This window comes from Musca domestica, unplaced genomic scaffold (assembly GCF_030504385.1).
Source record: "Musca domestica strain aabys unplaced genomic scaffold, Musca_domestica.polishedcontigs.V.1.1 19, whole genome shotgun sequence".
NCBI lineage: Eukaryota > Metazoa > Arthropoda > Insecta > Diptera > Muscidae > Musca > Musca domestica.
The window spans coordinates 85,057-99,452 of NW_026712245.1; the positions used below are offsets into that span (position 1 = coordinate 85,057).

A 14,396-nucleotide genomic window follows, 5' to 3' on the forward strand; every position below is an offset into this window, starting at 1 on the left:
TAAAAGATTTTATATGGTTTCCAAAAAATACATATTTTGTACAAAATATCATAAAACATTCCCCCAAACCTCTTTCGATTCCAAGAAGCATAATTTATATTATTCTTATAATACTGCAAAGAAAAAATAATAATTCTTATTTTATGCATTCAAAAATTATGTTTAAATAAAAATAGCATATGAGCCGAGGAAGGAAGCAGAAACCAAGCAGACAAGAAGTTAACGTTCAAGTCAAAATATAAAAGCATTAATTTAGTCATTATCTGCTTAAAGATAAAAATGATTTACCTACTTGCATCAGGAAAAAAAAAAGAAAAATTATTCTACACACACATACATACAATTATTAATACATTTGCATGTATATAAAAGAGCAACCACACGCACACATCTACACTGCAGATGGGTATTATGTTAATGATTTTAAGCCATCTTGAATTTGTGGGCGCACAAAACTCCCTGCCCCGCATTAATAACTTATTTAATATCTCTTTTTGAGGGCCATCAAAGTGGGTATGTGTGCATGAGGGGTGGTAGGAGGATTGGGTGCTCTTTCCACATAGTCACTTCCAAAGAAGTCTGACAGAGATACAAAATAATAACGTTGACTTTGTCTAAATAAGATAATCGCCGTTGCTGATGGATGCTGCCGCCTCTGCCGTAGCTTGGATGCTAACAAAGAAGAAGGAAAAAAAATAAAATAAAGCCTCTGTGAAGTGTGAAAAATATAGCAAGCAGCAGCCAAGCTTACTCTCTTAAAAGCAACAACTATTGTGGATACCATGATGGGCTGCATAGCTTTACATGGCAGAGATAATGAGAATGGCCAGAGTACTTTTGATGTTTTTTTTTTGCTTGCCACTCAAGGGCAAGACAACAAATTGTGGGACTGGGTTGGGTGGATATTTGCAGAGAGAGCAGGCGTCCAGCTTAAGCCGAAAAACTATTAAAATATAACGCCTACCCATTCGAAATCTAGTAATTTAACAATGAAAATCCTTTCACATAAAAGCACACAAATTCACACACACCCTTGCACAGAGAGATGAGAAGAGACTAGTAACAACAACAGCAAAACAGATATAGACAGTAAGCATGAATGGCGTTTGTTTTATGCGGAGAGGCCATCCACTACTTACTCTGGGATGCGCAATTATTGTGAGAAGAACAGCAAGACAAATTATGCATTGCCTTAATGAGCACATCATACCACCTCCCATCTCTGATTTTGTGACATTTTTTTTTTTTGGTCCCTCAACAAAATTATCAATGGCAAGATAACAACAAAACAAACAGGCAGACCACCCCAGCCATTAACCAATCACAAAACACCCCACACACAAAGGCCAGGCAAACAATACAACAACAGTACCAACAACTCTGTGCTCAGTTTACTTGTGTGCTCATTGAACTCACACACAAAGGCCAGCCAAACACCCCACACACAGAGCCCAGCCAAATACAACAACAGCACAACACAGCATACCAACACTACTCTGCTCTATTTACTTGGGTTACTCACTGAGTACCATGATAATAACAATACGCTCTCTGCTCAATGTAACTGAGCAATGAATAACCAAATGAGGGAGAGAGAACTCAACAACTCCGTTAACTGCAATGGAATGGTGTGTGAGCGAAGGAGAAACAACGAATCAATTAAACGTCTAAGGGAATTTCAATATGGCAAAACAAAAACAACAATGCATGGAGAAGGCGTGGCCAACGGAGAGCAATGAGGATTAAGCCATGAATGTTTGTTTCCATTCACAACGGTTTTGTTGGGCATTTTCGATGAGGGTAAGTTGGAAAATCGGGTTTGGCAAGTTGTTAAGTTGTTTATTAGCGTGTCAACTGTCCGTACAGCATATCATTTTCGGATTTCTGACAAGCAACAAGAGACCAACGAAGCGAAGAACAGATTTCTATCTCTCATAGTGGCAAATTGAAATTTTAATAACTTAATAATAAAGTGTGAAATATAATTTAAAGAGAGAGCAGAAAAGAAAATAATTACAGCATTAAAGAGGATTAAATAATTAAACATAAAAACAACAAAAAGTGCTACAATTTCCAAAAAATAAATAAATAAAAAAATATAAAAAACGTTATTAACAAAATTTAAATAAAAAATATAAAAAAAAATTAAAACTCCAACACTCTTTGAGAAAAAATCACATAAATTTAAATTCCAAAAGTAACGTGAAAAAATTTCAAAATTCTGTCCTCATTGTGGCCAGCTCCAGACCAACTTGTTGGTAAACTGGAGCCCAAACTGAACAACTCCAACCCCAGTGCTTCTGCCAAGTTTAAAATAACATTGGTGCGAAACGGTGTTGGTGAGACGAACGAACGTTCCACACCCTCCACAACACCGCCGCTTTCACCGCAGGCCTCAATCGGCAATAATCTCTACAATATGGTTGAGACCAACTCACCGCCCTCTGGATTAACAATTAAACGCTGTCCCTCCTCTAGTCCGCTGCATGAAACCCAGCAGCAGCAACAACAACAAATGGCGCCCCATATCATACAACACCAACATCAGCAGGTGCAATTGCATTTGCAACAGCAACAACTTCAATTGGCCCAACTGCAACAGCAACAACAAAATACAAATCGCACAAGATCACCCAGCGATACTGCGGTCGGTTCCGTCGGGACCATTAACACCTCCTCCGCCGCCTCAAATACCACACCCAATGCTGCCTATCTAACCACTGCCATGCTTTTAAATTCTCAGCAATGTGGCTATTTGGGGCAAAGGCTGCAATCGGTCTTCCAACAGCAACAACAACATCACATTACCCAATCTCAAACGCCCTCCTCGGACGATGGATCCCAGTCGGGTAACACCGTCATCTTGGATGATGATCATTCCCCTCATCATCACCACCCTTCTCAGCGGCTAACACGTGATACTAACTCCGCCGCCGCCTCAGCGGTACAAACGGCTGCCGCTGCCTCCATTTTTAGTATTGACAGTATTTTGGGTTCAAGATCCATGCAAAATTCAAGCAACAATACCAATAATAATAACAACAATAACAATACCAGTCTCAACAACAACAATCATATCATTAAACGTAACACCGAATCACCCACCTCACCCAGTTCAAATTCCAGCTCGGCCGCCTCAAGCCCCCTGAGGCCACAACGTGTACCCGCCATGCTGCAACATCCCGGCCTACATTTGGGCCATTTGGCAGCAGCAGCGGCAACGGGTTTTGCCGCAGCCTCACCTTCGGATTTTTTGGGTAAGTTGTGTAGAAATTTGATACTTTTTTCGGGGACCTTTCGAAGAAGAAAAAGTTTTCGGTTAAGAAGATTAAACAATTAAATGGGAAAAATAAGGAAACTTGGGGGTCTTGACAATTGGAGTTTAGGAAAGGGTCACAACAATTGATAAGGTCATCTGTCAATCAATAATGGAAAAATAAATTAAAAAAATTGGAAATTAATTATCAATTAAAGGTGACAAGGGCGAACATCTGCGTTTGTCTTCATGTCAAATTTAGGTGAAAGGTGGAAGGCAAATTTGGCCTTTAGCAGTAACTTTTCAACTGGACAGGAGAAATATTTTTATTAAATTACGAAAAAGGAGTAGCTGCAGAATAAACATAATGGGAGTTGAGGGTATCGGTGCCGTCAGGAGAGACCGAAATGTCCAGACAGCTACGAAATGAAAAAAATCTTTGTTGAAAGTGTCGCTGATGTCACAGGTTTAGACTCCTTTAACTCAAAAAAGAATTTCTTTTTTCTACCACCAAGACCATGTATTTTAAATTCGCCACCTATAAATCTCGGTTTTATCAAACCAAATTCAAAATCTTTAATTTTTAATAACTTAAAAAGTATAACGATTTCGAAATTCGGGACCTTCATAAAAAAATCCTCATTTTTTCCTTTTTTTTGCACCGCAGAGGCCAAAAAAGGATTTTTTATAAAATAATATAGACCAGAGAAGTATTTGTTGATAAAGAATTATAGGCCTCAGAAGCCAGTGAAAATTTCTCCATAAAAATGTATAGTCCATGGAAAATCTATACAAATTTTTCCTCACAATTTTATGTGCCTCGGAAGCCCATGAACAATTTAAAAAAAAATATTTATGGGCCGCGGAGGCCGTTGGGATTTTTTCTGTAACATTTTGTAGAGGTCCACAAAGTTCTACTAAAATTTTCTAATTTTGTTTTTAGCTGCAGAGACCTAATCTAATTTTTAATTAACTTTTATGAGCGCCGGAATTCTATGGACATTTCTCGTAAAAATTTTAATGGTCTCCAAGTCGTATACAAAAATTTTCTAAAACATATTGAAGACCTCGCAGACCTATGGCAAATTTTTTTCAGGTCTATAAAAATCAAAAGAATTGTCTTAAAAATTGAAACCTTTAAATATTTCTCGTTTTCTAATTCCGAGCAACATTTCTCTCTGGTACGTATACCCTTTCATCTAACCACCCTCCCTTCTCCCAGACAAATTTGTTGTACTTAACCTCCCGCTATTTTCCGGAATACCATAAATACTTGGGAAGATTAAAATACAGAAAAGAAAAACACGACAAATGCAAGCCTGTGGCGAGCGAACGCTTGTCTGATTTGATTCCACAACAATATTTCCATTTTTCATGGGTGAATTAATCTGCATTATGCTTAAAACCGAAGCTTTTTATGTTATTTAATCAGCCGACCCCCGAACGTAGCCCTCTAAGCAAAATAGAAATGTGTGGCCCACACATCAATCACCCCCTCATCGGTGAGAGGCAGCAGTGAGAAAATCTTAGAAAAAAATGAAAATCTAACCCAACTCACCTTTCACCTGAGTGCACACACTCATACCCATTATGGTTTAAAATTACCCAGCACTCAGCCAGCCAGCCATTCTGCCAGGGATTTGAGGGCAAGTAACATTTGTAGAAAAAAAACGACTTGGAGGTCTATTGAGAAAATATGGAAAATATTTCTAAAACATTTAAATATGCTTAAACCGTGTGACGAAGACAAAGAAGCTGCTTTCAAGTTGGAGATTTATTTTTTTATTTTTGTATTCTTGTTCTTTGTTGCGTTAAAAGTTCCAGTAGCCAGGGCATAGAAGAAAAAATCAGTCACCGTTGTTGCATTAGGGCCACGATTTAATGCCCGAGGTGACAAGCTGAGGAGGTAAAGTGGTTTTCACTCTGTGGGTGTGTGTGGGTGCAAGGGAGGGCGATGTGGGTAACAAATCAAAATCATCTTTTCCGCTTTATTGCTTTTGCCGATGTCTTGTAAAAATTTGCCACTAATCGCTTCAGCATTGAATTACTCCAAGTTATGCCATAAAATAATATAAGCCGTTTTCGTTTTAATTTTTTTTCTCTTCATTCAATATTTAAATGAAAGAATAACTGATGCTAAGGTATTTTACTTTTGAAGGGGGAAGGGAAGGAATATTGTTAAAAAATATACAAAATAATAGAAATATTGCAGGCCGATGAAGAAAATCCTCTTTAAGACCTCCGTGGCCAACAAAAAATTTGCATGGATTCCAGTGGCGTCTTCAATGAAATTTTCCAAAGGCCTCTAAAGCCTTTAAACATTTTCAAAGGTTCACAACATTTTACAGAAATATTTATAAGGTCCCGAATAAAGAATTATTGAAGTAATTTTTAAAGGACTGCGTTAACCTAAAAGTTTAAAGGATAACATTTTAACGGCCTCACAGAACCAAAAAAAATAAATAAATAAAATAAAAATGTTAATAGTACCTTCATATGACGTATATAATTTTAAAGAGATTTTTTTCACAGACCTATTCATTTTCATTCGATTTTCAAAAAAAAAAAACTTCATAGGCTTAACTCCGTAATTATATGTTTGGGAATTTTTTCATGGGCCTCTAAAAACTTATTTTTTTTTTTTTGAAAATTGTCATTGTTTTCGTAAGATTTCAGAAAAATTTTTTTTTCGCCATCAGTCAAATGGCTACTGGGAGTATAAATCATTTGATAGGGCCAAAAACGCTATCTATCCAATCCAAAACCGTTTCAGGAAATTTGAAGACGTTCTAGGGGTGTCCGTTTGTCTATCTGTCCGACTGGTACGCACAATAACTGTCCAAGGGAGTGTCCGATTTGGTCCAAATTTGGTGCATCGTAATTTTATTCTCAAACAGAGATAAGGTTCGGAGATGGGCAATATAGGTCCACTTCTTCTGGCACCTCCCCCACAAAAGCTCAAAATTTTCACAGAAAATAATTTAACTTATAGAGCAAGATGGGATCATCCAAGTGTGTGCAAACTTTGCAAAACCCAATATTTGCATCAGTGTTAAGTCAAGTCCAAAAATAGGCAATATTGGACCACCCCCTCTGGTACCTCCCAAACAACGGGTCAAAATTTTGAATAAGTAAAACAGTTTTAAAAAATGTGAAATAAGAGGCTGATTGTCTTCAAACTTTACATATTTTAAAATTTCTACTAACAGAAGATCTGGTGTGAGGATGGAATATATCGGCCCACTCCTTCTTGTAACTCCCCCACAAAGGGGTCAAAATTTTGAATAATCAAAACGCTCATAAAATGCGAAATATGCGTCCGTTTCTCTTTAAATTTTAGACATCTCAATATTTTTTCCAACGCAATATCTGCTGTAAAGATGGTGTATATTGGTTCACTCCTTCTGGTACCTCCCCCACAACCGGTCAACATTTTTTAGTATTTAAAACTCTCATAAAATTCGAGATAAGCATCAGTTTGTTTCTAAATTTCACACATCCCAATTATTATTCCAAAACAAGGTCAGGAATGAAGATGAAATATATTGGTCCACTCCTTCTGGTACCTCCCCCACGAAGGGGTCAAAATTTGGAATATCCAAAATGCTTATAAAATGCGAAATAAGCATGCGATTCTTTCTAAATTTCACACATCTCAATATTTCTACTAGCACAAGGTCTGATGTGAAGATGGGATATATCGGCCCACATCTTCTGGTACCTCCCCCACAAAGGGGTCAAAATTTTTGAATAATTAAAACTCTCATAAAATTCGAAATAAGCATCCGTTTGTTTCTTAATTTCCCACATCCCAATATTTCTTCCAACGCAAGGTCTGGAGTGAAAATGAAATATATTGGCCCACACCTTCTGGTACCTCCCCCACAAATGGGTCAAAATTTGGAATACCCAAAATGCTTATAAAATGCGAAATAAGCATTCGATTCTTTCTAAACTTCACCCATTCTAATATTTCTTTAGAGACATGATCTGGTGTGAAGATGGTCGATATCGGCCCACCTCTTTTGGTACCTCCCCCACAAAGGGGTCAAAATTTTGAATAACCAAATTGCTCATAGAGTGCGAAATAAGCATCCGATTCCTTTCAAACTCAGTACGTCCCAATACTTCTATCAACACAAGCTGTGTTGTGAAAATGGTAGATATCAGCCCACTTCTTCTGGTACCTACCCCACAAAAGGGTCAAAATTTAGAATATCCAAAATGCTCATAAAATGCGAAATAAGTATTCGATTCTTTCTAAACTTCACACATTCTAATATTTCAATAAAGGCATGATCTGGTATGAAGATGGTAGACATCGGCCCACTTCTTCGGGTACCTCCCCAACAACGGGTCAAAAATTTGGAATAATTATAACTCTCATAAGATGCGAAATAAGCATCTGATTATTCCCAAACTTCACTCGTCTTAATATTTCTTCCAACACAAGGTCTGATGTGACGATGGGATATATCGGTCCACACCTTCTGGTACCTCCCCCACGAAGGAGTCAAAATTTTGAATATCCAAAATGTTAATAAAATGCGAAATAAGTATTCGATTCTTTCTAAACTTCACCCATTCTAATATTTCTTTAAAGACATGATCTGGTGTGAAGATGGTAGATATCGGCCCAACTCTTCTGGTACCTCCCCCACAACGGGTCAAAATTTTTGAATAATTAAAACTCTCATAAAATTCGAAATAAACATCCGTTGGTTTCTAAATTTCACACATCCAAATATTTTTTCCAACACAAGGTCTGGAGTGAAGATGAAATATGTTGGCCGACTCCTTCTGGTACCTCCCCCACAAGGGGGTTACAATTTTGAATAACAAAATTGTTCATAGAATGCGAAATAAGTATCCAATTCTTTCTAAACTTCATACATCGCAACATTTAAATTGGCACAAGCTCTGTTGTGAAAATGATATATATAGGCCCACCCCTTCTGGTACCTCCCTCACAAAAGGGTCAAAATTTTGAATAACCCAAATGCTCATAAAATGCGAAATAAGCATTCGATTCTTTCTAAACTTCACACATTCTAATATTTTCATAAAGACATGATCTGGTGTGAAGATGGTAGATATCGGTCCACCTCTTCTGGTAACTCTCCCACAAAGGGGTCAAAATTTTTGAATAATTATATCTTTTATAAAATGGGAATTAAGTATCCGATTCTTCCCAAACTTCACACGTCTTAATATTTCATCCAACATAAGATCTGCTGTGAAGATGGTAGATATCGGCCCACTCCTTCTGGTACCTCCTCCACAAAAGGGTCAAATTTTTGAATATCCAAAATGCTCATGGAATGCGAAATCTGTGCTCGATTCATTTCAAACTCGCCACGTCCCAATATTTCTATCAACACAAGCTCTGTTGTAAAGACGATAGATATTGGCCCACTCCTTCTGGTACCTTTCCCACAAAGGGGTCAAAATTTTGAATAACCAAAATGCTCACAAAATACGAAATAAGCATATAATTCTTTCTAAACTTCACAAATCGCAATAATTCAACTGACACAAGATCTGTTGTGGAGATGGTAGATATCTGTCCACTCCTTCGGGTACCTCACCCGCAACGGGTCAAAATTTTTGAATAATCATAACTCTTATAAAATGCGGTCAGATGCTTATGATTCTTTCTAAACTTCACGTATTCCAATATTTCTGCTAAAACGTGATCTGCTGTGAAGATGGAAAACATCGGCCCACTCCTCCTAATACCTTCCCCACAAAAATTGAAAATTATGATTTGTTTATTTTTTTAATAAATATTTTCTCTGTTCTTTTCAGTTGCCTATCCCAACTTCTATCCCAATTATATGCATGCCGCCGCCGTGGCTCATGTTGCGGCCGCCCAAATGCAGGCTCATGTCACGGGTCATGGCGGGGCAGCAGGATTGACGGGCCACCAACATCATGCTGGTGCCCATCATCATCTACATCATGCTGGACATCATCATGCCGGCCATCATCATCACCACCACATGGCTGCCCATTTGGGCCATGGACCACCACCGAAACGAAAGCGCCGTCATCGTACAATTTTCACCGAAGAACAATTGGAACAATTGGAGGCGACTTTTGAAAAGACCCACTATCCGGATGTGGTGCTGCGTGAGCAGTTGGCACTAAAGGTGGATCTCAAGGAGGAAAGAGTTGAGGTAAGTTGGGGAGAGGGAAAATTTTTGTAATTATTAAAATAATTTGGAGAAAATTTCACGGGTGAAACCTTTGGAGTGCTTCCACGGAGTTATGTGGGAAATAAAATAAAAATCGTTATTTGTTTAGTTGAAGTTTTAAGGTTTCCCATCAAAAAAAAAAAAAAAAAAAAAAAAACTGAAGCTGTTGCAAACTACCAAAAACTGAGAGATAAGCATGTTGTGAATGTTAATTTGTTATATTTAAGGATATGCGGCAGCCACCAAAAACAAATACCATGGGCGAGATAATGTTTTGGTCAGATCTTTCTGGGGCTTCTTCCATGGCAGATATCATTTGAATTGTTTTGTTTTATTGGCAATGTAAACAAATGACGACGTTCAGTGGTTTCCTTGTTGGTTTTTTTTTTGGAATATAATACCTTATGCCCTTAGTTGCCTGGGAATCAAATGCCCTCCAGCTTTTGCCACCCCTAAAACCGCTGATGGATGATACGGCTGCTGATAAAAGACCAGGAAAAAAGCGTTACCCAAAAGTATTTAAATACACTTAGGACTCATTGAGTTTAGGCAAAAAATACTCACACACACAGACACACCAAATCCCTTAAAAGCCTCTGACATTTTTATGAGGGGAGAGGGGAGAACTGGGAGGGGGGAAGTGAATCCATTACATTCAATTCGTTTATTGTCAACACAAACAAACAGAACACAAGTTTATTTTCTCATTTCGGATTGACAAATCAATTTGTTAACATTTATTGGTAATTAAATACCCACCAACCCCCTCCTCCCGGACCCAGGAACTGGCATCCCTGCCAACATTCTCTGTGAATTAAGTGTTGAATTTGTAAGGATTTATTGTCAAACAGATGGTTGGTGTGTTGATAACCAAATTTCAAATTAATTGTCCTTTGGCATATGTTTGGACTAAAGGACACTTTTCAGGAAAGGGGAAGGCTTGCTTGATGCACTTCTAGGCTTTGACAAACACACATTTAAATGTCAAATGTCACATTTGTATTTAACTCCTTCCCGCCACCTTTTACACATTTCGAGATATTGTGCCCTTGGGCCAAAATTAAAGAGAGTCTAAATTCCAGAGAGAGAGAGGGAGGGAGAGCGGGTGTTGATTATTATTATTACACGTTAGGTGGTAGCTACTTAAGAACTACCTTTGTTTTGAGGCTTAAAGCTAAATACATTTACCTTGTTTTCCCATTGACAATTTTATGTCATCTGAAGGTAAAGTAATTAAAGGCTGTTTTGGGGAGGAGGGTACTTCTGGACAAAGAGTGTGATTTAGTGGAAATGTGATGGCACACATCTAAATTAGTTTGGTTTGCTAATGTTGTGGGACGAATAGAAAGGTGTTTAATTGTGTTCCTAATCGTGGCCAGAGGCTAATGATTTGGGTATGTGGGTGAGGACCAAGCCGAGGGTTTTACTGAGAAGATTTTCTTTTGATGTGTGTACTTGTGACACCGGGTAAGGTGTTAAGGTGATGGAAAGTTACTCGTTAACCAAAGCCTAAGGGGTATTTTTTTATAAAATAGATTATTCCAAGTTTGTCTGGCCCAAACTTCTGACACAATTTTCAAAAAAAAAAGACACTCTGGCCCAAGAAAAAAATGGCAAAAAATTGAAATGCTGGCCATATTTTTAAACGCTGACTGGCCCAAACTTCTGACACAATTTTCAAAAAAAAAGAAGACACTCTGGCCAAAGAAAAAAAGGCAAAAAATTGAAATGCTGGCCATATTTTTAAACGCTGAGGTCTGAGGTCCACAGAAATTTTATAGAAAAATGTTCGCACACATCGGAAGGCCAGAAAAGTTAATAAAATATATAGCTTTCTGAGAGTTAATTTTTTTAACCGTAACTTGGGCCTCTAATACCCATTTTAAAATATTTTTAGCGAAAAAAACAAAATTTTATTAATTTATTTACAAAAGTTAGAATTTTTTTAAATGAATTTTTACAAGTCCCGTATGCCTACAAAATCTTCAAGACCTCTAATGTTCACAATATGTTATAGGGTATCTGGGGGAAAGTTGTTCATAGGTCTTACATTTCAAGTTCTTGCCTTTTTATAGAGACTTCTGTGACCTATGAAATTTTATTGTAATTTTCATGAGATTCTGGAGGCTTTTTTTTTTAAATGGCAACATGGTCCTCTAATGCCTATGTATTTTTTTAAATATTTTTTAGCGAAAAACCACTCCAGATTTAAGAAATCGAAAAAACTATTTTTTTTATTTATTTTCAAAATATTTAAAAAAATTTTAAAAATCCAAAATTTTATAGCGCAAATATTCATAGGTCTAGCAGGACTACAAAATCTCATAGACCTCTGATGTATAAAATATTTTATAGGGTATCTCGGGCACAAGCCTGTTTTTAGAAATTTTTCATTGGTTTCTAGGGCCTAAATTTTATAGAAAGTTGTGAATAGACCTCACCTTTGAAGTTCATGACTTTTTACATGGACTTCTGGGTCCTATGGAATTTTATTGTCATTTTCATGGGATTCTGAGCCCAAAAATAGAAAAAAATGCGTGTATGCAAGAACTTTCGCATCTCCCTAAGTTATCGAGTTTTTATACCCTCAGCCCTATGGCTAAAAAGGGTATATCATTTGATCATTTGATACGACCAAAACGTGTCTCATCGAAATAACGGTTTTAGACGTTTCAGGAGATTTTGAGTCAATCTAGAGTGTTTGAGGACTATATAATTCCTTCTGCTTAAATGGCGCCCAATGTGGGGTGCGCAGCAAATTATTGAAAAGCATATACTTTGATTATTATGAGGCCAAGATGGAAGTAAATCGACTGGCAATTCTCCGGCTAATACGGTACTCTCAAGTAGGCAAACAATTTTTTTAAAGTTCTCTAAAGAGCTTAGTGTTCTTTCCACTGAAATGGAGCCCAATGTGGGTTGTTGTAATGCACAGCTGAAAACAAGACAGCTGTAACTCAAAGCCCAATAAAAATCGAAAGAAAATTTCGCAAAGGCGTTAGAGGCCTAAAATATTTTTCTACTAAAATGGCGCCCAATGTGTGGAGTTGGACAGTAAAGTATTGGAAATCAGATACCTTGGACATTATGAAGCCTAGTTGGAAGTGGATCGAATGGGAAGCGGAGGCAAGTTGCTCCGGCCAATTTCGTAGTCTCAAGTAGACAATACATATATTTAAAAGTTCTCCGAAGCTTAAAGAAAATAATGAGAAAAAAGCATTATAGGTCTCAGAGACCTTTAAATTTTCTTTATGAACCTCTTAACGCAACACAAAATTCTTCACAGATTTCAGAGGCTTTTAGAATTTTTTCCCCTAAAATGGCGCCAATGTAGGAGCTAGTTTTAAAAGGATGATATCAGGCATTGTTAAGGGTAAACTGTGAACCTGAGGCAAAAATAAATTTGAAAATAAATTTTAAATTTGCATAGGTTCCCAAGTTCTATAGAATTTAATCTGCTAAAATGGCGCCCAATGAATGGTATGAGAGCCAACTATTGAAAAGATGGTATCTGGAATGTTATGAGGTAAATGTGACTCAATTTTGCTTAGGATTCTAAGGCCTATAACATTTTTTAAGTTAAAATGGCGCCCAATGTGGGTTAGGGTAGTAAACTATTGTAAATGTGATACTTTGGACATTGTGATGCATATGTGAATGCAAGTCGATTGTGCCTCCAAGGCGTGTAGTTTCCGCCGACTTCGCTTTCTTCAATAAATCAGAGGTGAGAAATGAGAAATCTTTTGGTTTTCCGTTTTCTTTGATGTAAAATTGTTGAAAATTTTGATGTTTAGTTTTTTTGCATCAAAAGTGGCGCCCAACGTGAGACAAAGATAATGAAGAGAAATTAAGTGGAGAATAAAAGATTTAATTAAAAATCCTTAACATTCCACACCAGAACTTTTTCAAAATGATGTAGGAAAAATAGAAATAGGTGTCTTACGTTATGAATGATTTTTGTTACCTATTTTCAATAAAATATGTTATGTATAGGTCTAATGGCGCCCAACATGAAACTCAAGAATAACATTTTTTCTTGTTAAAATTGAATTTGATATTTTTAATTTTTTGGTTGGTAACAGGGAAATAAAACTATAGAAGGAAAATATAGTTGTGGTTTTGGTACAGATAAAGTGGCGCCCAACATGTGGCCATAGAACCAAACTCAATAGATTCTCGTTTTATTTATTCGCATTTTTTTGGAAATAAAAATTAAATATTTGAAGGAAAAGATAACTACGGTACCCAAAAAAAAAAAATCCAAAACTGTTCTATTTGAAGTAAGTGGCGCCCAACATTTATTCGGAAACGGAAAAATGAATTTTTAGCACTTTTAAATGAAATATCGCCGAGTTTAGTTTATTTCCTCATTTCCTTTGAGGCAAAATGATTTTAAGTGGTAATTTTTTATTTATTATTATTATTATTATTTATTTGTACAAAAAGTGGCGCCAAACGCGAGGCTCAAAAAAAATATTTTTTAATTATTTGGAAAATTGAGTGGAGATTAGCATTTTTAAATGAAATATCGCCGAGTTTAGTTTGTTTTCTCATTTCCTTCGAGGCAAAATGATTTTAAGTGTAAATTTTTTATTTATTATTTTTTTGTAGAAAAATTGGCGCCCAACGCGAGGCTCAAAAAAATATATATTTTTTAATTATTTTAAAATTGGGTGGAGATTTTGGTTATTTTTACTTTGAAAATACTTAGGTGCCATAACATTACTATGCCCTTAGATATGTCTTCTCCTGTTCTCAATTTAAATTCCATTTTTTTGTTTTATAAAATTATGTTTACCACTGCCTCATATTCAAGTTAGCTAAGAAAAAAATACCCAAACACCACTTGAACATTTGTCCTGGGATTAGTTGTATTTGAACTTTTCTGCTTGACCGTCAATATTTAAATCACACGAATCATTGGGACTTGGCACAATCTTTTC

The 14,396-nt window shown here is 36.6% G+C and overlaps 1 protein-coding gene across 1 annotated transcript in view; it reads left to right on the top strand.

The window, feature by feature from the left end:
- The first annotated feature begins 2,133 nt into the window (after positions 1–2,133).
- Positions 2,134–14,396, top strand: part of LOC101896304 (homeobox protein goosecoid) — a 37,220-nt gene continuing 24,957 nt past the window's right edge. Inside the window, exons 1-2 of the mRNA XM_020038705.2 lie at positions 2,134–3,257; positions 9,065–9,435. Of these exons, the coding sequence (XP_019894264.1) occupies positions 2,420–3,257; positions 9,065–9,435 (1,209 nt within the window). The 5' untranslated portion in view covers positions 2,134–2,419. The remainder of the gene's footprint in view (positions 3,258–9,064; positions 9,436–14,396) is intronic.